This window comes from Chiloscyllium punctatum, chromosome 47 (genome assembly GCF_047496795.1).
Source record: "Chiloscyllium punctatum isolate Juve2018m chromosome 47, sChiPun1.3, whole genome shotgun sequence".
In the NCBI taxonomy this organism is placed as follows: Eukaryota; Metazoa; Chordata; class Chondrichthyes; order Orectolobiformes; family Hemiscylliidae; genus Chiloscyllium; species Chiloscyllium punctatum.
The window spans coordinates 27554397-27578395 of NC_092785.1; the positions used below are offsets into that span (position 1 = coordinate 27554397).

Below are 23999 nucleotides of genomic sequence, written 5' to 3' on the forward strand. Positions count from 1 at the left end.
TTGCCTAGCTCCCTATATTCAGAACTTCACCCTTTTTCTACCTGTGTCGTTGGTACCAATGTATGCAATGATGTCTAGCTGCTCGTGAGAAGCTTTGAGAATTTGCTACAACTGCTCCGAGAGGGGTAGCACGGTGGCACAGTGGTTAGCACTGCTGCCTCACAGCGCCAGAGACTGTGTGGAGTTTGCACATTCTCCCCATGTCTGCGTGGGTTTCCTCCGTGCTCCGATTTCCTCCCACAGTCCAAAAATCTGCATGTCAGATGAATTGGCTATGCTAAATTGCCCGTAGTGTTAGGTGTAGGGGAATGGGTCTGGGTGGGTTGCTCTTCGGAGGGTCGGTGTGGACTTGTTGGGCCAAAGAGCCTGTTTCCACACTAAGTAATCTAATCTAATTTAATGTCCTTGATCCTGGCACAGTCATAGTACTTTGCAATATTCAGATCCAAACTTCATTTGGTCACTTCATCCATTCAGCTGTCTTCTCAAATAAGATAAAGTACCTTTCAACTCCCTCCTAAGTAGCTTTAAGCACTGAGCATAATGGTTTAGCTGAATTAATTCTTAGTTCAGTTAAATCCTTGCTTGAAATCAGAGGCATTCTGAGTTAATACCTCCTCTTTCTATCTTTACTTTCAGCTTATCTTTGGGCAATTTATTGCCTGAGCTCTCTATCACTTTGGAGTTCAAGTTGTTTTAATTAATCTCTTCTGTTTTTCTTTTTCCTCCCTTTCTAATTCAATTGTTCTGAACTCTATGTCCCTTTTCATTACTCTCTGCTTTTCTCCCCTCCCCCAACCCTTCCCTCAATTCTTTTTTTTCTAACTTGAGCCTTTTCATTTCTCACTGCAACTTAGCTCATTTTAGTTGTGACATTGCAAGGATAAAAGCAATATACTGAGGATGTTGGAAATCTGAAATTAAAACAGAAAATGCTGCTTGGTGGTACAATCAGTGAGATGAAAGAAACGGAAATGTTACAAGAGGAATATTCTGGTTTATTTCCTCTGTTGTAACGAGATCTCAGGCACATGGAATGAAACGGAGATGATTATCAGATACATTCTTCAAAATTCCCTGATGCAGAGACTTCAGGAAGTATTACTACAAAAGTGATAGTAGACAACATTGTTCTTTTTGTTTTACAAGAAATGGAATCAGATAAAGTTTAAAATTTAATATTGAAATAAATGACAACTAGTTTTGAGAATAAAAGTTTACATCATTTATATATCACCAAACTTTGAAGATCATGAATATAGTCTACGGTCAAGAATAGGGATAAAAGAATTTGCTTGTTTCTGATTGCCATTAGGAGAGAAAGTGAGGACTGCAGATGCTGGAGATCAGAGCTGAAAATGTGTTGCTGGAAAAGCACAGCAGGTCAGGCAGCATCCAAGGAGCAGGAGAATCGACGTTTCGGGCATGAGCCCTTCTTCAGGAATGAGAAAAGTGTGTCCAGCAGGCTAAGATAAAAGGGAGGGAGGAGGGACTTGGGGGAGGGGCGTTGGAAATGCGATAGGTGGAAGGAGGTCAAGGTGAGGGTGATAGGCCAGAGAGGGGGTGGGGGCGGAGAGGTAAGGAAGAAGATTGCAGGTCAAGAAGGTGGTGCTGAGTTCAAGGGATTTGACTGAGACAAGGGGGGGAGGGGAAATGAGGAAGCTGGAGTTTCCTCATTTCCCCTCCCCCCACTGTCTCAGTCAAATCCCTCGAACTCAGCACCGCCTTCTTGACCTGCAATCTTCTTCCTTACCTCTCCGCCCCCACCCCCTCTCCGGCCTATCACCCTCACCTTGACCTCCTTCCACCTATCGCATTTCCAACGCCCCTCCCCCAAGTCCCTCCTCCCTACCTTTTATCTTAGCCTGCTGGACACACTTTTCTCATTCCTGAAGAAGGGCTCATGCCCGAAACGTCAATTCCCCTACTCCTTGGATGCTGCCTGACCTGCTGTGCTTTTCCAGCAACACATTTTCAGCTCTGATTGCCATTAGGCATGTTCCTAATTAGTCCACAGGATTTAGACCTTTTGAACCCACATATGGACATGAGACGAGTGAACCACTTAAATTGATTAAAGAAAAATTGATTAACCGAAGCTCAGAAATTATACTTCCAGCCTATTTTTCCAAGCTTCATGGAGAAACTGACAAATGCATGTGAATTGGCTGAAGTGTTTGTGAAGCAACCTTTAACTAATGAAAAACTAGCGCAAATAAAAAAGGCTAAAACTGCTGGACACAAGGTGTTGGTGCTGTTACCTATCTCCTGAGAGCTATTAAAGCAAGGTTCACTGGATCTTATCAAATCAAAAAGAAATCTACGATGCAGATTTTTAGTGAATACTCCAGACAGTAAAATCTATCAGTGGGTGTGTCATGTTCACGTTACAGAGGTATTATGACAGGGATGATACTCATGAAAAAATGTACTTATGAAAGGAATGTACTTATGAAAGTGAAAGGAATAGGAAGTGAAAGAAAAATATCAAAACAATTAAAGAATGAATCACAAATTGAAAATGTCAAAGGTGACCCTCCAGTACTTAAATTGATAATTTGGATGTTTTTAAAATGGTTAGACATTGTGATATTTTATTTTTCAAAAAGCCCAAAGTAACTTATGAAGAATATTACAGATTCACAAACTGATTAGATTAGATTACCTACAGTGTGGAAGCAGGCCCTTCAGCCCAACAAGTCCACACCAACCCCAATCAGACCCATTCCTCTACATTTGCACCTGCACCTAACACTATGGGCAATTTAGCATGGCCAATCCACCCTAAGCTGCATATCTTTGGACTGTGGGAGGAAACCCACACAGACACGGAGAGAATGTGCAAACTCCACATAGTTTTGGCTGTTCGTGACGTTAATGTGGGGGCTGTAGAATCTATAAAAACACCCATACAATGAGAGATTAGCTCAAGTGAGGGAATAGATGAAATTAATGAAGGACAATAACATTATTGAACAGAGACATAATTGCCATAGCATGCTTATCATGGTGGTATTGAAAGCAGATGGATCACAAAGATTCTGTATTTATTATTGCAAAGTTACTGTGGTCACAAAAGCAGTCATAATCAACCCCAAGTTTGAAGGACTGCATTGAACGAATTGAACACACAAATTTGTCACTAAAATTGACTTGCTAAAAATTAGCAAGTTATGTTGACTGATACAACAAAAAAAAGACTTTTGTAACACTGCATGAACTTTAATCATATTGTTGATTAATCATTAGAATGTTACTAGTGCATTTTACATTCTAAATGGCATGACATTGTATTGATAAAGGACAATGTAAACTGTTTGGTTTCCATCAACAATTTGGGAGGAACATTTACACCACTTGACTGAACAGTTCCACTCCAGACAATACCCAATTTGTTAATAAATCTGGCCAAGAACATAAAAAAATCAGAACAGGAATATGCCATTCAGTCCTTTGAACCAACAGCACCATTCAAATAAGATCCTGGTTGATCTATCTCAGGTTTCAACAGTTCTTTCAGAACTCCCTAATATTTCAAAATACTTTCTCTTTTAATACTTTCAGTAATGTAGCCTCCAAAACTCTCTGGGGTAGATGTTTCCAGGCATTCACTATCCTCTCTAAGAGAAGAAATTCCTTGGTATCTCAGTATTTGGGGGAGGTGGTATTATTGGTTTAATTGCACACTGATAATCTAGAGACCACAGGGAATGTTTTGGGGATCCAGATTGAAATCTCCTCTGGCAGATGATGGAATTTAAATTCAATAAAAATCTGCAATTAAGGAGCTAATGACGACACTAACAATTGTCACTAATGTCCTTTAGAAAAGGAAACTGTCATCCTTACCTGGTGTGGCCTTCATGTGACTTCAGACCCACAGCAATGTGGTTGACTCTTAACTGATCTCTGGGTCATTAGAATAGCAATAAATGCTGGCTAGCAGGTGATGCATATATTCTAAATGAATATTAGAAAATGAAAGGAGTGTCCACTTATTCTGTAACTATAAATAAAAGAAAAATGTTGTGGATGTTGTAAATCTGAAACTAACACAGAAAATGCTGGAGAAACTTAGCATTCGAGCGAGAGGAAAAAAAAGTTGCTGTTTGAAGTCTTCAGTTTCTTCAGTACATATCTTCAGTACAGTTTTGAGAGAGTCATATTGGATTTGTAATGTTAACTGTTTCTCTTATCTACAGATGCTGCCAGATAGCTGAGTTTCTCCAACATTTGCTAGCTTGTATTCTCTATGTCCCCTAGCTTAAAACTCACCTTCTAGGGGAAGCATCTTCTCAACATTTACCGCATCAAGCCCCCACAGAATTGTGCATATGTCAGTAAGATCATGCCTCATTCTTGAACATATTCTGAATCAGCCTGTCAGAGATGATATTACATACTTCTGGTGTAGGAGGGACATGAACCTTGGTCTCCTGGCTCACATTACCACTGTGCCATGAGAGACCCCACTTCATTCTTTTTAATGTAAACTATTTTTCTGATCAATCTGTTCAAATGTTATTATACATCTCTAGGACAGGTGGTCTTGAACCTGTCTCTCTTGGTCCAGGGGTAGGAACACTACTAAATTACCACAAACCTCCTTACCTCATTCTTATAACCTATTTTTCTAGTCCATGTATTCAGAGATATTATTACACACCTCTTTAGCATATGTAATTTGGGCCCAACCCTCCCAGTCCTGTGCCACAAAGTCCTGGCCTTATTTTTGTTAAAAAGCTTTCTTGAATCAACCTATTAGTCATAGGGATATACAGTACAGAAACAGACCCTTCGGCCCAACTCATCCATGCCGACCAGATATCCCAACCTAATCTAGTCCCATTTGTCAGCACTTGACCCATATCCCTCTTAATCCTTCCTATTCATATACCCATCCAGATACCTTCTAAATGTTGCAATTGTACCAGCCTCCACCACTTCCTCTGGCAGCTCATTCCATACACGCACCACCCTCTGTGTGAGAAAGTTGCCGATAGGTTCCTTTTATATCTTTCCTCTCTCACCATAACTATACGCCCTCGAGTTCTGGACTCCCCCCACCCCAAGGAAAAGACTTTGTCTATTTACCCTATCTATGCCCCTCATGATTTTATAAACCTCTATAAGGTCACCCCTCAGCCTCCGATGCTCCAGGGAAAACAGCCCCAGCCTGTTCAGCCTCTCCCTATAGCTCAAACCCTCCAATCCTGGCAACATCCTTGTAAATCTTTACTGAACTCTTTCAGGTTTCACAACATCCATCCGATAGGAAGGAGACCAGAATTGCATGCAATATTCCAAAAGTGACCTAACCAATGTCCTGTACTGTGTGTTTTTCTTTTTAAGATCATTTGTGGGGAGTTTGGGTTTCTGGTTTTTGAGTTGGAAACCAGTGGGTTTTCAGTGTGTCCACAGTTGAATCATTTTTGGAGTCATTATGATTTTGTTTAATATGACATCCCAACTCCTGTACTCAATACTCTGACCAATAAAGTAAAGCATACCAAATGCCTTCTTCACTATCCTATCTACCTGTGACTCCACTTTCAAGGAGCTACGAAACTGCACTCCAAGGTCTCTTTGTTCAACAACCTCACCATTAAGTGTATAAGTCCTGCGAAGATTTGCTCTCCCAAAATGCAGCACCTTGCATTTCTAAACTATTAAAAGATATTATACACCTCTGGAACAGGTGGGACTTGACCCAGGCCTTCTGGCTCAAAGGTAGGCACACTACCAATGTATCATAGCAGCCCTTGCCTAATTCTTATAGTTTTTTAAAATTAATCTATTTTTCTAACCTAACTTGTTCAGAGTTGGTATTACACACCTCTGGAGCAGGTGGAACTTGAACCCGGGTGTCTCAGTTCAGGAGTAGCCGCCTCATTGTTGTAAAATCAGGTAAATAAAATGCTCCACTGTTTAGCTGTTCATGATAGGTCAGTCCCTTCATCCAAGGAATGAGTCCAGTAAGTCTCTCTTTTGAGCTGCCTCCAATGCCAGTGCACCCTTTATTAAATACCAGGACCAAAACTGTACACAATTTCGCGTTACCCACCCCTGTAAAACTGTAACCAAACTTAACTATTTTTAAATTTCAAACCCCAACAATAAAAGCCAAATTTCATTTGCCTTCTTAATGACTTGCTGCACTTGCACGCTAATATTTTGTGTTTCCTGCACACCAGATCCCCCAGATTACATACTTTTGGACTCTATTTCTATTTAAATAATAGTTTGCTCTTTGATTCAGTGATGTAAACTGTGTGTTTTTCTTTTTAAGATCATTTGTGGGGAGTTTGGGTTTCTGGTTTTTGAGTTGGAAACCAGTGGGCTTTCAGTGTGTCCGCAATTGAATCATTTTTGGAGTCATTATGATTTTGTTTAATATAGTTTTGAGGCCTAGCTTTGGGATGAATGGCACTACTAATGGAGTGATCAGAAGGATAAATAATAGGGTGTCAACATTTGTCAGAGACTTCTGGAACTTGACATTTTTAAACTTATGTTTAAGGGAAATAGCTTAGAAAGGGTGACTTTTAGTTTCACTTTTGGACTGAGTATTGAGCACTCCTTGGAATAAGATAGTTGTATAGACCAGTACTCCTGAGAAAGAAAGGATATATAGTGTATGAGGTTATCTTAGAATGAAGAGTTAGGATAAAACCCTGGTGGGCTTACTTCAAGCTGAGTGTGTTTAAGCAGGTGTATGATAGCTCCAGGAAGAAGTTACAGGTAATTCTGGGATAATGTGCATTTTGGCAGCGCAATTTGGCAATAATGTGGCTGAAGAATTAGGGAACGGTATTTTGGAAAATGCTTACCTCCAACGGCAATAGCACTATTCCAGCAGGGATCAGTGCGCATGCTTCGTTCTGCACATGCGCCGATGTTCATGCCAAAGTCTCTGCACCATTCTGCACATGCCTGATGTCAGTGCCAGTCTTTGTGCCATTCAGCGCATGTGCCGATGTCAGCTGCCCACAGAGCAGCTTTCTGCAAGAGGTACTATACAGAGAGCAGCTTACCTACATTTTAAGATGTACTGTATTAAATTTACTTTTGTTAATAAATATGATTTCAACCTTAATTCAGGCCGTACTATATTTTGCATTAGACTTGTGCATGATTGTTGATGAACACGAATGGTTTTGTTTGCTGTTCTGCCCCAACCCCACTTTTCCCATAGGCCGAATTATTTCAATAAACGATTTGCTATTAAGTGAGGTTTCACTGGAACACAACTACAGCATTATAGAACTATCTGTACCTGCTGTTTGAGTCTAAATGTTCAAGTCACAAGTAATTTAAACCTGAGCTGTTAGATACAGGGACTCAGATGCGGGTATTGTACAAGTGATGTTTTGGGTAGTGTATCACCAAGAACGTGTTATGGGTACTACACAAAAGCTAATTTTGTTACCTTTCAATTTAGAGTCATCAGAGAACCCCTACAGCGTGGAAACATGCGATTCAGCCCAACAAGTTCACAGCAACTCTCCGAAGAGAATTCCACCCAGATCCATTCCTCTACCCTATTACTCCATAATTCCCATGACTAATGCACTTGCCCTAAGCATCCCCAAATGCTATGGGCAATTTAGCCTGGCCAATCCACCCTAACTTCCACATCGTTGGATTGTAGGAGGAAACCAGAGTACTGGCAGAAACCCTTGCACACTCATTGAGAACTTGCAGACTCCAAACTGGCAGTCACCAGAGTCTGGAATCAAACCCAGGTCTCTGGTGCTGTGAGGCAGCCATGCTAACCACTGAGCTAAACGATCTGAAAAAATGCTGGTTTTAATAATTTTACATTTTCTGTGTATTTAAAAATCTTTGAATTTGTATTGCATTATTTGTATTATTGTTTGGTTCATTCGATCTTATCTTATTTCTTTAGTTAATAAACTTATTTTATTGTTAAAACAAAATCTGCTGCATTGCATGTTTATGATTCAGTGAGATACCACTTCACTAAAACCTAAACAGATCAAAATATGATCTGTCATGCCAAACTCCTGTCTGGGATCTAAATTGTCCAAGAATATCATTAGCTGGGGTCATAACAATTCTTCATAAAAAAGTGCATGACCTCACACTTTCTTACATTGAAGTTCATTAGCCAAGATTTAGCCACTTGCACAACCTATTTGTATTCCATTCGAGGTATCTTATTGTCTCCAAACATCATGCCTTCTGACCTATTTTTATGTAGTCAGCAAATTTGAAAACATTACACTCTACCTCCTCCGCATTAATATAGATAATAAATAATTGAGGCCTTAAGAACATTTCGTGGTACTCCACTAGTGGGTGGCATGGTGGCACAGTGGTTAGCACTGCTGTCTCACTGCACCAGAGACCCGGGTTCAATTCCCACCTCAGGCAACTGTCTGTGTGGAGTTTGCATATTCACCCTGTGTGTCTGTGTGGGTTTCCTCTGGGTGCTCTGGTTTCCTCCCACAGTTCTAAAATGTGCAGGTTAGGTGGATCGGCCATGCTAAATTGCCCGTAGTGTTAGGTGAAGGGGTAAATGTAGGGGAATGAGTCTGGGTGGATTGCTCTTTGGAGGGTCGGTGTGGTCTTGTTGGGCTGAAGGGCCTGTTTCCACACTGTAAGTAATCTAATCTAGTTACCTCTTTCAAACCTGAAAAAGACACCTCAGTCCTAACTCTGTCTTCTGAGTGTTAACCAAACCATGCTAGTATATTTTCCCTAGTACCCTGAGCTCCTGTATTGTGCAATCACCTTCTATATGGCATCTTATCAAATGACTTGCAGAAATGTAAATAAACTAATCTACTATTCCCCTTTATCAAATATGCTTGTCGCATTCTCAAAGAACTCCAGGAAATTTGTTAAATGTGCTTTCCCTTTCACAAAACTATAATGATTCTGTTTAATTATGTTAAGCTTTTCTAAACATTCTGCAATTTCTTCCTTAAAAATGGACTTGAGCATTTTCCCAACGACAGGTATATGTTGGGATAAAGTGCTGATGAGGCTACTTTAAGCTAAATACATTTAAGCAGACATACCATAGCTTCTTTCTAGAGCTATCTGCAGCACCAGTTCAAAGTTGAAGTCACATAGACTAATTGGGATATAGTTTCCTGTTTTCTGTCTTGATTACATTAAAGGTTTCTCAATCCACTGGCAACCTCCAAGAATTGAGCGAGTTCTGGAATATTTAAACCAATGCCTCCACTATCTCTGAAGCCATTTCTTTCAAATTATATCTTTGTATTATATTATATTTATACAATATCTTCCTTCTCATTAGCACCTTGTTTATCTATTAATATTAGAATGTTAATAATGTCTTCTACCATGAATACCAATGCAAAATATTGGTTTCAATAGTTTGCCTTTCCTTGTTCCCCAAAGGTCCCACACATACTTCTCTCTCTATTTACATAAATAAGTTCTTGCTGTTTGATTTTATATTTGACACTTTGTTTTCATAAATTTTCTCATTAATTAGTTGATTTGTAAATAAGTTCCCAATCTTCTGGTCTATCTCTAGTTTTTGCTGCTCTATATCTTTTGCATGTTTTTAGTTAGATACACTCTTTGACTGCTTTTGTCAACAACAGGTGGTTCATCCTTCCATAGAATCCTTCTTTTTGACCAGAATATTTCTGCTGTATGTTATGAGATATCTGCTTAAATCTATGCTTGCTACTGCTCATCCATTGACTTTTGCCTTATATTTTCTAAGCCTGCTTTAGACAATTCTTTCCAAACACCTCTTACCTGCTCTAATTCAAGTTGAGGACACTGGTTTGGTATCCAATCTACTCTTCCAAAGACTGAATTTGAAACTCTATCATGCTGTGATTGCTAACCCCGGCAATGTCGATGAGATCTCTTCTTAATCCTGCTAGATCTAAAATTGCCTGTTCCCGTGTAGGTTCTGCATTGTACTGCTCTACATTTAACTTCTACATTACCCTTCTCATCTGATTTGTCTGGTCAGTCAATGTGCACATTAGAATCAACCACAACAATTGTAATTTGCCTCCATTATTTCTCAAAGTATGCATTGTCTTAGTGAGGTAACTCTTTAGAAATATATAGACAACTCCCACCCATAACATCGCTCACTTACTATTCCTTATTTCCACTCAAACTGATTCCTTATCATGATCTACTTATCACTGCACTGATGCTGTCCTTTATTAACAAAGCTACCCCAACTTTTTTTCTTTTTGCCTAATCTTCCAGAATATCGAATACCCATGAAAAGAGTTCAGTCTTGAAAAAACAGAGAACATTGGAAAAACTCAGGTTTGGCAGCATTTGTAGAGGAAGAAACAGAGTTAATATTTTGAGTTTAGCATGACTCACCTTCAGAGCTTTCCACTTTTCATTTTGCTTTTATCCCAGTCACGGTCACCTTGAAATCACATTTCCATTGTAGCTAACAAGTCACAGTCACAGTTTTATTTCTGCTGTCAACACATCCATCTTGTTAAAAATTCATCAGGGAAAGAATGTTGGGCTTAATTTTTTTAAAACTGATATTTACTCTGGTTCTAATTCTACTCATTCTTCTGCATATATTTTCTAATTGATCCTGTCACACTTTGAATTCCAGTTGCCTGTCGTGACCAGACACCTTTGCTCTTTTTTTGAAAAAACTTCCCTTGAATTGAACCCTGCACCTCACTAAAGTAAAACAAAGAATAATGGATGCTGGATGTCTGAAGCACACAAAAATAGAAATTACTGGAGAAATTCAGCAGGTCTGGTAGTATCTATGGAGAGAAAACAGTTAATATTTTGACTCCAGTGACGATTCAACACTGAAAATCATTGGCTTGCTTTCCATTTAGAAGCCTGAGCATTTGGAATTTTGTCTTTTCTTCACTGTCAATAGTTAAAATCTTGAAACTCCCTCTTGAACAGCACTGTGATGTACTGACACCACCACCACTACCACATCCCCCCTACCCTAAAAGGAACTACAACACAAGACCACTCATCTTCTCAGTGGCAAGAAGTGGTAAGATAAAGGAACTTGGATGACGAGAGCGGTGGAGCTTCTCGTCAAAAGGAAAAAGGTAGCTTACATTAGGTGGAGGAAGCTAGGGTCAAGCTCAGCTCCAGAGGATTACAGACAGGCGAGGAAGGAGCTCAAAAATGGTCTGCGGAGAGCCAGGAGGGGGCACGAGAAAGGCTTGGCAGTACGGATTAGGGAGAACACAAAGGCATTTTACACTTATGTGAGGAATAAGAGAATGGTCAAAGAAAGAGTAGGGCCGATCAGGGAAAGCATAGGGAATTTGTGTGCGGAGTCTGAGGAGGTCGGGGAAGCCCTAAATGAGTTTTTTGCTTCTGTCTTTACGAAAGAAACGAACTTTGTAGTGAATGAAACCTTTGAAGAGCAGGTGTGCATGCTGGAATGGATAGAGATAGAGGGGAAGCTGATATGCTGAAACTTTTGTCAAACATTAAAATTGACAAGTCGCCAGGCCCGGACCAGATTTGTCCTCGGCTGCTTTGGGAAACAAGAAATGCAATTGCTTCGCCACTTGCGAAGATATTTGCATCCTCGTTCTCTACTGGAGTTGTACCTGCGGACTGGAGAGAGGCAAATGTAATTCCTCTCTTCAAGAAAGGAAATAGGGAAATCTCCGGCAATTACAGACCAGTAAGTCTCACTGCAAGGTGTTAGAAAGGATTCTGAGGGATAGGATTTATGACCAACTGGAAGAGTATGACTTGATTAAATGCAGTCAACACGGCTTTGTGAGGGGCAGGTCATGCCTTACAAACCTTATCAAGTTCTTTGAGGATGTAACTAGAAAAGTTGATGAGGGTCGAGTTGTGGATGTGGTGTATATGGACTCCAGCAAGGCATTTGATATGGTTCCCCATGGTAGGCTTATTCAGAAGGTCAGGAGAAATGGGATACAGGGGAACTTAGCTGTCTGGATAAAGAATTGGCGGGCCAACAGAAGACAGTGAGTGGTAGTGGAAGGAAAATATTCTGCCTGGAAGTCAGTGGTGAATGGTGTTCCACAGGGATCTGTCCTTGGGCCTCTACTGTTTGTAATTTTTATTAATGACTTGGATAAGGGGATTGAAGGATGGGTCAGCAAGTTTGCAGATGACACAAAGGTTGGAGGTGTCGTTGACAGCATAGAGGGCTGTTGTAGGCTGCAGTGGGACATTGACAGGATGCAGAGATGGGCTGAGAGGTGGCAGATGGACTTCAACCTGGATAAATGCGAGGTGATGCATTTTGGAAGGTGGAATTTGAAAGCTGAGTACAGGATTAAGGATAAGATTCTTGGCACTGTGGAGGAACAGAGGGATGTTGGTGTGCAGGTACATAGTTCATTTAAAATGGCCACCCAAGTGGACAGGGTTGTTAAGAAAGCATATGGTGTATTGGCTTTCATTAACGAGGGGATTGAGTTTAAGAGTCGTGAGATCTTGTTGCAGCTCTATAAAACTTTGGTTAGACCGCACTTGGAATACTGCGTCCAGTTCTGGTCACCCTATTATAGGAAAGATGTGGATGCTTTGGAGAGGGTTCAGAGGAGGTTTACCAGGTTGCTGCCTGGACTGGAGGGCTTATCTTATGAAGAGAGGTTGACTGAGCTCGGACATTTTTCATTGGAGAAAAGGAGGAGGAGAGGGGACCTAATTGAGGTATACAAGATAATGAGAGGCATAGATAGAGTCGATAGCCAGAGACTATTTCCCAGGGCAGAAATGACTAATACGAGGGGTCATAGTTTTAAGCTGGTTGGAGGAAAGTATAGAGGGGATGTCAGAGACGGGTTCTTTACACAGAAAGTTGTAAAAGCATGGAATGCATTGCCAGCAGCAGTTGTGGAAGCAAGGTCATTGGGGACATTTGAGAGACTCCTGGACATGCATATGGTCACAGAAATTTGAGGGTGCATACATGAGAATCAATGGTCGGCACAACATCGTGGGCTGAAGGGCCTGTTCTGTGCTGTACTGTTCTATGTTCTAAATTAGGAATTGGCAACACAAACCAGGATTTGTCAGTGACACACTTATTAAAAGGAATGAATAAAATAAAGCATTAAACTCAAAAAATGCAAAAATACTAGACATTGCTGGCAAATGGAGAGAATAGCATATAAACTGGGTTAAATTAAATCATCACTAAAAGGGTGAGAAAGGAATAAACAGGTATATTTACAAATTACATCACTAACAGTTTACATCTATAAATGGTAGAGAAATCTTACTGTTAGCTGCTGTGGATTTTGCTGTGGAATACTTGGTGCAATCCTGGTGAAATGAGGAGTTGGTGTTGTCACTGGTTCTGGTGCTACTGTTTCCATCTCCAATTGCACCTGGCGTTCCTGAACAACTGGCTAGAAGACAGAAGAGATTCCATTTTTTAAATGCTGTAAAATCCTGTGTTTTCAGGGGTTATTTTCCTAGAAATCTCTGAAATGGTAATTTTCACAAACAGTGAATGTGACAGATGAGATGCATGAGCAGTGTGCACTTTCTATCCTGGAGTGCTTTCTGTTAATTTGTTCTTATAAATTGCAGAGGGAAAAATTGTGGACTGAGTTTCGAGCAAAAGGTGGACATGCCAGTAAAGATGATAGCATCCAGAAACTTACTGCCCAGTTTTCTAATTTACAATAAGTCTTGCCTCCTGAACTGATAACTAGTTCTATTTTAAAATTCTCCATATTTGAGTTCAAAGCTCACCGTGGTCTCACCTCAGTTTATTATCCCTGTAGCCTCCTCTATTCCCAACCCTTACTCAATAACCTCTTTCAGCTCCTAGATTCCTCCCTATCCTCCAGATCCTTCAATTTTCCCTGTCTATACAACTACCTACTGTTATTACAAACCTCTGTCTCTCTGATTAACATCAAACCTTCCAACCAAGTAACCTCCTTCAGTCCTAACAATCCTCCCCATTCTCTAACCTCCTCCAGCTCATACAACTCCCCATATCCTTGTAATCTCCTACAAATCTCCGTGATCTCTCTGCTCCTCCAATTCAGGCCTCTTTAGCAATGCCCAAATATAATGGCTTCCCCATTGGTGGCCATGCCTTCAGCACCTGGACCCCTCAGTCTGGAATTTTCTCTATAAAACTCTCCAACTCACTCTCTTCCTTAAAACTTCGCCCTTCGACGGACTTTTTGGTCACTCATCCTAAGAACTCATTATGTAGCTCATTGTTCAATTTTGTTTTAGATACTGGATATTATGAACTGCCTTGAGACATTTCACTTTATTCAAGATGATGGGCAAAATCTTGCTGGCGTCTGAAAGGGTGCTGTGGTGAGAAATGTGACCAAACCACACGGTAAGTCCAGCAAGATCTACCTTGATGTAGAACAACACATTGCATCTTTTAACTAAGTTCTAGGCATTGAAACATCATTCTCGGTCGGCAGCAGCGAGTTATAGGGAATTATTCCTTGCTAACTACCTTATTAACTGCAGATCTCACCTCATTAATATGTAGTTTTCTGTTATAGCACCTGCTGTAAACAAACTAAAAGTCAAGAATTCTTAACAAGAAGATTAGAGCAGATACCTGTTAACTTTGGCTTGCTGTTTGCTCCATCAAGCATCCAAGTTGGACACATTTCAGGGCATGCTCTGTGGGCACCAGCCATACAAGTAAAAAAGTAACAAGCAACAATAACATGGTAAAACATCCCAGGTGCAACAACGAATCACCATGTCACATAAAAAAAAATAAAGTTTGATCAAACAGAGCTTTCATAAAGGAGACACAGAGTAAGAGGAAGAGGTTTGAGACAGGAAACTCTATGCCTAGGATCAAGAGAGTTGAATATATTAAGTGCCAATGATGGGAACAGGATTATCATAGAATTGAAGGACAGGGCCGGAGTTAGAGAGAGGGGGATGGGTATGATTATGAAAGAATTTTAAGAAAAGGATGAGCTTTTTAAAATGCTGGACCAGAAGCCAATGGAGGATAGCAAACATGGGTAAGTAGGATTTGATGGGAGTTAAGGATATTACATCATCATTGCTAACATACAGAGAATGAGCAAGGCAGGGGGCTGACATGGGGCGGAGGGATGTATGAGCTGGAAGAAGGATTAGTGAGAAGATGCCTAATGCTGTGTGATCATGCAGCAAGGTTCAACAATCCATCTGCAGGTTAAAGGACATAATTTCTGTCTTATTTCATATACTTACATTGAATGTTAGATGCTGTGGCTTGGGTGAAGGTGGCACTGCAGGGTCAGCATTAAGGCTTTGCATTGTCCCAGCACTCTCTGCGGTTTGTGGTGGAGTGTCATGGGTCCAGTTGCCTGCAGTTGGATCCTCCATACTGTAAAATTATTTTAAAAGAAAAGGCCACAAGTTTAAAAATAAACTTTCCTATGCTGCTTATAAATGAAGTTAATCTTCACAGAATTGTGCTTTAACAGAAAATAACAGTTTGCTCAAGATAACTTCACTTGAAAGTACAAGCTCAACAAGACTTTTATACATCATAACTTGCAGAACATGCAACATCTTGCTTATTAATATTGGTAACACATCACACACTGAATGGCATTGGTATACTTGAAATGTTTGACTTGCCCAATTACCACTTACTCAGAGCTTGAATCTTCTTGATCACTGATGTCCTCCTTTTGGTCCATCATCTTATCTTGGGTATATTCACTCTCTCGGATTTGATCTTCTCCTTTCCCAGCTGCTATATAATTAGTTTTCAAATGTTGTATATCACTTAGTCAAGTGTTATATGTCACCCTTTAGTGTCATATCACTGTTCCATGAGTTGTATATCAGTTTGAGATGTTGTATATCACTCTGTCAGGTGTATATCACTATTGTGGAGGAATATGTGCTTCTCAGATGCCTCTCTGGCTTTCTCAGATGAATATATTATTCTTTCAGGTATCTGTTACAGCTTCAAGTGGATATCCCCCCTTCAGTTGTAAATCACACACTCAGGCATATATCAGTCCTTCAGGTAGTATCACTCTCAAAGAGTATATATTTCTGCTTGGGTCTATATCACTCAGGTTTGTATCCCTCCCTCAGCGTTTACCATGTTCTTATGTAGATGTCACTCCTTTAGATATGTGTTGCCTCTCAAGTGTTCTTTCATGTGTGCATACACTTCTCAGGTATTATCTATAGCTTTCTCCGCTACATTTTCCTTTCATGGATTCTCAAATCTTTTAAAATTGCTGTTTCCTCGTATGGAGTTTCCTACCTCTCTCCGTTGCTGTATTGTTTTGCTTTTCAGTTATATACTCTTCTCTCAAATGTATTTCCCCCTACTCTCAATTACTCCACTCTCCTTCCACAACTGATGTGTGCTCCTCTATTACATGTGCACAATTGTATCAGGTGGAAATAATGTAAACTACTTTTGCCTTACTTTATTTTTCCTCTAAAAGCTTGTGTGCTGTTCTCATTGGTATTCTATGGCCTCCTCTCAGACATAGTAGCAGGTTTTGTGCTTGAGTCTGTGAATGCTCCACTGTCAGCTGGTGTGTGTTCTTTGTCTTAGCTGCTTGATCCTCCACCTCAACTTTTCAGTGAGATGTCCTCTCTCTGTAGTGTCTTCCGTCCTGGAGATGCTCTACTCTCTTTGTCTGGGATGCTGGAGGCTCTGTTACACAGATATGTTCCAGTCTTGGATGTTATTCCTCAGTCTCAGGCACTATAATATCTTCCCAAGTGCTTACTTTCTCTCTCTGTCACCTGTTTCAGTTCTCTCTCAAGTCATTGCTCCAGTCCCACATGACAGATCGACTCAAGATTCAACTTTCTCCCTCTATCTCAGCTGGTGTTTACTTGTCTGTTTCTGGGTGCAGATATCGTCACCTCTCTCACAAATGTTCGTTCCTCACCCTTGAATGCTGTCGTGTTCCTTAGTCGTAAGTTCTGCTCCACGATATTTTTGTGTCCCAGGTATATTTCACTCTCAAGTTCAATATCCCCTTCAGAAGTATATTTCCTGAACTGTGGTTTTCCCTCTCATGGGTGTTTTCTCCACTCTCAGGTGTTGTCACCATTGATCTACTTTCTTCATCTAGTGTTCTCTCTCAGAGGTGATCTCCTCTATCTCTTTTAGATATTGGTATCAAAGCTTGTTATGTCTCTCCCTCGCATATGTTTTATCCCGTCTCTCACTTTCAGGTGTTAGTTGGCACCTCTGTGTCTCAGATATTGGCACTACTGTTTCTCCCTCTGATGCTGACTTCTGTTTTTCTCTGGTAAAAGTATCTCTGAATTGAATGTATTTCAGGTGTTGGCACCACTTTGTGTTTCACTTGCTCTCTGGTGCTGCCTATTCCATCTTGGGTAGGTATTCCACCTTCTTCTAGGTATCACTGTCTTTCTCAGGTGTTGGCAACACGATCTCAGGTTGTGGCACTTCAGGTAGAAAGGAATTACCTGTATTTATTTCTCAGGTGATGGCACTGTGCTCTTTCTCTCCCTCAGGTATTGGTACCTCTGATTCCAAGTCACTGGCAACACTCTCTCTCCAAGAAGTGATTTACTTTTAAGTGTGTCAGGTGCTGGCTCCCGTGTTCTCCTCAGGTAATGTCTCTCCTCTCTCTCAGATGGGTCTTTCTTCTCTCTATCAGTTGATTCTCCTTTTCCTTCTTGTTGTCTCTCAGATTATCCCTTTCTTCTTGTGGGTGATACCTTTCCTCTTCCTTCTCCTAGTTCGCTAATAGTTGATGTAATTCTATGGTCTTTTGATATCTATTTCCTCCACTATCAATGAAATGTATCTGTCAATTCTTTGCTCTCAGGTGATAGCTCCTCCTGCTTCACACTCCCAAGTGATATCAATCTCTTCTCCTTGCTTTCAGGTGATATTGCTCTGTGCTTTCCACTTTTATGGATGATAGTGAGGAGCAAAGAGACCTATCAGATGATGTGTCCCTCTCTGGGATATCTCTCTCTTCCTCAATCTCTCAGCCGAGGTCTTTCCCTACCTCTGTTGCTGCCTTTGCCCTTCTCCCTCTATCCCAGGTAATCCCTTTTTGCTTGCGTCTCAGGTAATCCTCCTCCTTCTCCTCCTCTCTCCCTTCCTCAGGTAACCCTTATTTTAGGTCAATCTCATTTCATTACCTATTCCTTTCTCTCAGGTAATCTTCCTCCCGTCCTCGTCCTGTCTCAGGTAATCCCTCTCTCACATGCAAATGCTTTTCTTCTTCACTCTCAATGAATCCGCATCTCGTACAAATCCCTATCTTCCTACCTCTCTCTCTGGTATATTCCTATCTATCTCTCTCCCTCTTTCTGGTAAATAACTACCTCCATTTACCTCTCTCAATTTTTAAGTTGTTTCTCCTCACAGTCAAATATGTATAACCATTCCCTCTTTCGCAGCTAAATCTCCATGACCTTTCCTCACCCTCTCTCAGGTAAACCTCTGACTCTTCCCACTCTCAAGTAAACGTCTATATCCTGTTTCCTCAAGTAAATCTCTATCCCTCTCTTCAAAGGTAAATGTATATCTGTCCCTCCTACACCCCTCGGGTAATCGCTCTTTCTTCCAATCTGACAGATAATTCTTCCAATCTGACAGATAATTCTTCTCTGACGCAAATCTCTCTGGTGCTCTTACAAAGGTAATCCCTTCCTTTTAGGTAAGTACCTCTCTCTCAGGTGATCCTACTTCCTCTTGCAGATAAATTATACAATCTCTCTCTCTCAGATAAATTTTGCCTTATCTTTCTCAGTTAAATCACACCCTCTCTCATAGATAAATTGCTCCCTCTCTCTACCTCAGATCAATCAGTGCCTCTCTTGCAGGTGAATCACCCCCCTCCCCCCCCCAGAGAAATTTCCTCAGAAAATCTCTCCAGTCAGTCAACCTCGTTATCAGATAAATCTCCTTGTCTCAGATAAATCTCTCTTTCAGGCAAAAGCCCTTCGCCCCCCTCTCTGGACAATCTTACTGTCTTGGATAAAAGATCCTCACTCAGGTCTTTCGGGTTAATCTCTCTCACTCTCTCTCTCAAAACTCCCTGTCCCTCTTTCGCATGTAAATCATTCCCTCTCTTTCAAGTAAAACTCCCTGTCCCTATCAGGCAAATCTATCCCTGTCTCTCAGGTAAAAATATCTCCCTTCTCTTTCTCTCAGGTAAAACTTCCTGACCCTATGTCAGGTAAATCATCCCCTATTCCTCCAATAGGTAAATCACAACCCACTCTCTCCCTCTCAAATAAATCACTCCCTTGCCCCACAGTAAATCCCTTTCAAATAAATCTCTCCTTCAGGTAAATCACCCCCCTTCAGATAAATCTTCCTTTCCCTCAGGTAAGTCCCTCTCCTTTAGGTAAATCTCCCTCCCACAGGCAAGTCTCTCTCCCTCAGGTTAATCCGTCTCCTTCAGGGGATCTCTCTCCCTCGGGTAAATCTCCCACCCTCAAGTGAGTCTCTCTCCCTCCCTCAGGTAAGTCACTCTCCCTCAGGTGAGTCTCTCTCTCCCTCAGGTAAGACTCTCTCTCTCTTTCTCTCAGTTAAGTCCCTCTCTCCCCCTCAGGTAGGTCCCTCTCAGGTAAATCCCTCTCTCCCTCAGGTAGGTCTCCCTCAGGTAGCTCCCTCTCTCTCCCTCAGGTAGGTCTCCGGTAGCTCCCTCTCTCTCCCTCAGGTAGGTCTCCCTCAGGTGAGTCTCCCTCAGGTGGGTCCCTCTCTCCCTCAGGGGAGTCCCTCTCTCTCCCTCAGGTGAGTCCCTCTCTCTCCCTCAGGTAGGTCTCCCTCAGGTGAGTCCCTCGGTCTCCCTCAGGTAGGTCTCCCTCAGGTAGGTCTCAGGTGAGTCCCTCTCTCTCTCCCTCCCCCTCAGGTGAGTCCCCCTCTCTCTCACCCTCAGGTAGGTCTCCCTCAGGTAGGTCTCAAGTGAGTCCCTCTCTCTCTCTCTCAGGTGAGTCCCCCTCTCTCTCCCCCTCAGGTGAGTCCCTCTCTCCCTCAGGTAGGTCTCAGGTGAGTCCCTCTCTCTCTCCCCCTCAGGTGAGTCCCCCTCTCTCTCACCCTCAGGTAGGTCTCCCTCAGGTGAGTCTCAGGTGAGTCCCTCTCTCTCCCTCAGGTGAGTCCCTCTCTCTCTCCCCCTCAGGTGAGTCCCTCTCTCTCTCCCCCTCAGGTGAGTCCCTCTCTCTCTCTCTCCCCCCCCCTCAGGTAGGTCTCCCTCAGGTGAGTCCCTCTCTCCCTCAGGTAGGTCTCCCTCAGGTGAGTCCCTCCCTCTCCCTCAGGTGAGTCCCTCCCTCAGGTGAGTCCCTCCCTCTCCCTCAGGTAGGTCCCTCTCTCGTTCTCAGGTAGGTCGCCCTCAGGTAGGTCCCCCTCTCTCTCCCTCAGGTAGGTCCCTCTCTCCCTCAGGTGAGTCTCCCTCAGGTAGGTCCCTCTCTCTCTCCCTCAGGTGAGTCTCCCTCAGGTAGGTCCCCCTCTCCCTCCCTCAGGTGAGTCTCCCTCAGGTAGGTCCCCCTCTCCCTCAGGTGAGTCCCTCTCTCTCTCTCCCTCAGGTAGGTCCCTCTCTCCCTCAGGTAGGTCCCTCTCTCCCTCAGGTAGGTCTCCCTCAGGTAGGTCCCTCTCTCCCTCAGGTAGGTCTCCCTCAGGTAGGTCCCTCCCTCTCCCTCAGGTAGGTCTCCCTCTCCCTCAGGTAGGTCTCCCTCTCCCTCAGGTGAGTCTCCCTCAGGTAGGTCCCTCTCTCTCCCTCAGGTAGGTCCCTATCTCCCTCAGGTGAGTCTCCCTCAGGTAGGTCTCCCTCTTCCTCAGGTGAGTCCCTATCTCCCTCCCTCAAGTAGGTCCCTCTCTCTCTCCCTCAGGTAGGTCCCTATCTCCCTCAGGTGAGTCTCCCTCAGGTGAGTCTCCCTCAGGTAGGTCCCTCTCTCTCCCTCAGGTAGGTCCCTCTCTCTCCCTCCCTCAGGTAGGTCCCTCTCCCTCCCTCAGGTAGGTCTCCCTCAGGTGAGTCTCCCTCAGGTAGGTCCCCCTCTCCCTCCCTCAGGTAGGTCCCCCTCTCCCTCCCTCAGGTAGGTCCCGGTCTCCCTCAGGTGAGTCTCCCTCAGGTAGGTCCCCCTCTCCCTCCCTCAGGTAGGTCCCCCTCTCCCTCCCTCAGGTAGGTCCCTCTCCCTCCCTCAGGTAGGTCCCCCTCTCCCTCCCTCAGGTAGGTCCCCCTCTCCCTCCCTCAGGTAGGTCCCTCTCCCTCCCTCAGGTAGGTCCCTCTCCCTCCCTCAGGTAGGTCCCTCTCCCTCCCTCAGGTAGGTCTCCCTCAGGTAGGTCCCTCTCTCTCCCTCAGGTAGGTCCCTATCTCCCTCAGGTAGGTCCCTCTCCCTCCCTCAGGTAGGTCTCCCTCAGGTAGGTCCCTCTCTCTCCCTCAGGTGAGTCTCCCTCCCTCCCTCAGGTAGGTCTCCCTCAGGTAGGTCCCTCTCCCTCCCTCAGGTAGGTCTCCCTCAGGTAGGTCCCTCTCTCTCCCTCAGGTGAGTCTCCCTCCCTCCCTCAGGTAGGTCTCCCTCAGGTAGGTCTCCCTCAGGTAGGTCCCTCAGCTCCACCTGCCCTCGAGACTCTCTCTAACGGTCAACCCTTCATTCAAATTTCCCGCCCTCCTCCCAGCGCGTGGAACCGCCACCCGCCTCTAACCCCTCCCCCCCCCCTATTGCGCATGCCCAACTGGGGGGGGGGGGGGGGGGGGGGATGGTCGGTGTGACCCAACGTCATCATTCCGCCGGCCAGACGTGGGGCGGATTGTGCGCACGCGCGGTCGAGCCCACCCCTTTTGAAGAGAAAGTGCGGGGGGGACTGCAGATCAGAGTCGAGAGTGGGGGAGGCTGCAAAAGCGCAGCGGGTCAGGCTGCCTCCGAGGAGCAGGAAGATCGTTCCTAATGGAGGGCTTTGGCCCGAAGCGTCGATCCTCCCGGTCCTCGGATGCCGCCTGACCGGCTGCGCCTGGTCCAGCTTCACACCCGCCCTTTTTGTTGACCCGCCCGAAGCCCAGGACCGAACATTGGTCAGGCGTCCTGTCAATCATCCCGGGTCCTGACCCCCGGATTGGCCGGGGGGCGGGCGCCGCCTCTGAGGGGCAAACGCACGCGTCGGGAACGCGGCGACGTCACGCGGCCGGCTGTGTTTCCCCTCGTTACGTCACCGGGTGGCGCGAAATTTGAATTGACGACAGCGCGGGGGAACAACTCAGTGGGTCTGGGCAGCATCAATGCAGAGAATAATAGGGTCAATGTTTCAGGACTAGTGATCCATCCTCAGAGCTGATAGAAGCTAGGAAAGGATGGCATTTATGCCATTACAGTCAGAGAAGTCTACAGCATGCAAACAGGCCCTTCGGCCCAACTTGTTCATGCTGCCCAGTTCTCACAATTAAACTTATTTGCTCTATTTGCTTATATTTGGTCTATATTCCTCCATACCTATCCAAATGTTTCTTAAATGATGAAATTGTATTCCACCACTATCTCTTGCAGTCCATTTCAGACACACTACCCTCTGTAAAAAAACAAAAATTGTACCTCTGGACCCTTCTATACTTCCCTCTTCCCCTTAAGCCCACACCTCTCGTTTTAGGCTCCCCTACCATGGGGAAAAGCTGTTGGCTCTCTACTCTTATCCCAGGCCTCCCATGTTTTTATAGACCTCTGTAACGTCACCCCTCAGTCGTCTATGCTCCATGGGAAAAAGTCCCAGCCCATTCCAACATCTCCCTAAAACTCAAACCGTCCAGTCCCAGTAGTGCCCTAGTAAATCATTTCTGGTCTTTTTCTAGTTTAATAATATTCTTCATATAATTGGGTGAACAGAACTGCACGTAGTACTCCAAACGTAGCCTTCCCAACATCTTGTACAGCTGCAAAAAGACATCCCAACTCGTTTAGTCAATGCTTTTACCAATGAAAGCCAGCATGCCAAAAGTCGTCTTCACTGCTCTGTCTAGCTGTGACTCCACATTCAAGGGGCTATAATTCTGTACCCATCGATCTCTTTGTTCTATAACACTCCCCAATGCCCTACAATTGACTGCGTAAATTCTGTCCTGGTTTGACCCACCAAAATGCACTGGTATTTATCTACATTAAACTGCATTCGCCATTCCTCAGCCCACTGACAAAGTTGATCAAGATCTTGCTGTGTTCCCAGATAACTTTCACTGTCTGCTCTCCCACAAACCCCAAAAAAGTACGAACCATCATCTAAATTCTCATCAAAATCATTTATTCTACTCTATTGATGGGGTACAATAACAGAATCCCTAATGTGCAGCAAGAGGCTATTCAGCTTGTTGACCCTCCCAAAATCAGTCTGCATTTCATCTCCTAATGTAGGGTCGAGTACATGACACACCGATGCCAGATAATGACTATTCTCCAATTAGAGTCAATCTAATCACAGCCCCTTGACATTCAGTGGTGTTACCAGTGAATCCCCAACGTTAGACATCCTGGGGGTTACAATTGACTAGAAACTCTCCTGGACATGCCGCATAAACGTAATGGCTACAAGAGCAAGTCAGAGGCTAGGAATAAGTGTGACAGAGTCAGAGAAACCAGCAGATTGGAAGTCCTTAAGAAAGCAAGGTGTGTATAGTCAAGGTAACTATGGGAGTTGGTGGGTGTGTGATGGATTTCAGTGATCATCCAGGTTGAGGGGGTGACCTTGTATAGAGGTTTATAAAATTAGTCCATGGAGGGGCATTGATAAGTTGATTAGCCAAGGTCTTTCCCCCAGGATAGGGGAATACAAAACTAGAAAGTATAGGTTTATGGTGTGCAAAGAAAGATATAAAAGGGACCTTTTTTTACAAAGAGCTTGGTGCCAATATGGAATGAACTGCCAGAGAAAGTGGTAGTGGTGGGTGCAATTACAACATTTAAAAGACATTTGGATAGGTAGAAAGGTTTAGAGTGAGAAGAGACTAGTTGGAATTAGGAAACTTGGTTGGCCAGGATGGGTTGCGAGAAAGTGAGGACTGCAGATGCTGGAGATCAGAGCTGAAAAATGTGTTGCTGGAAAA

At 43.5% G+C, this 23999-nt stretch overlaps 1 protein-coding gene across 1 annotated transcript in view; it reads right to left on the reverse strand.

Annotated features, from left to right (window-relative positions):
- The window catches only part of LOC140468554 (uncharacterized), a 45751-nt gene extending 27034 nt beyond the window's left edge, over positions 1 to 18717 (reverse strand). Inside the window, exons 1-3 of the mRNA XM_072564644.1 lie at positions 15610 to 18717; positions 15202 to 15337; positions 13245 to 13373 (exon numbers count right to left, since the gene is read on the reverse strand). Of these exons, the coding sequence (XP_072420745.1) occupies positions 13245 to 13373; positions 15202 to 15337; positions 15610 to 15659 (315 nt within the window). The 5' untranslated portion in view covers positions 15660 to 18717. The remainder of the gene's footprint in view (positions 1 to 13244; positions 13374 to 15201; positions 15338 to 15609) is intronic.
- Positions 18718 to 23999: the final 5282 nt, after the last annotated feature.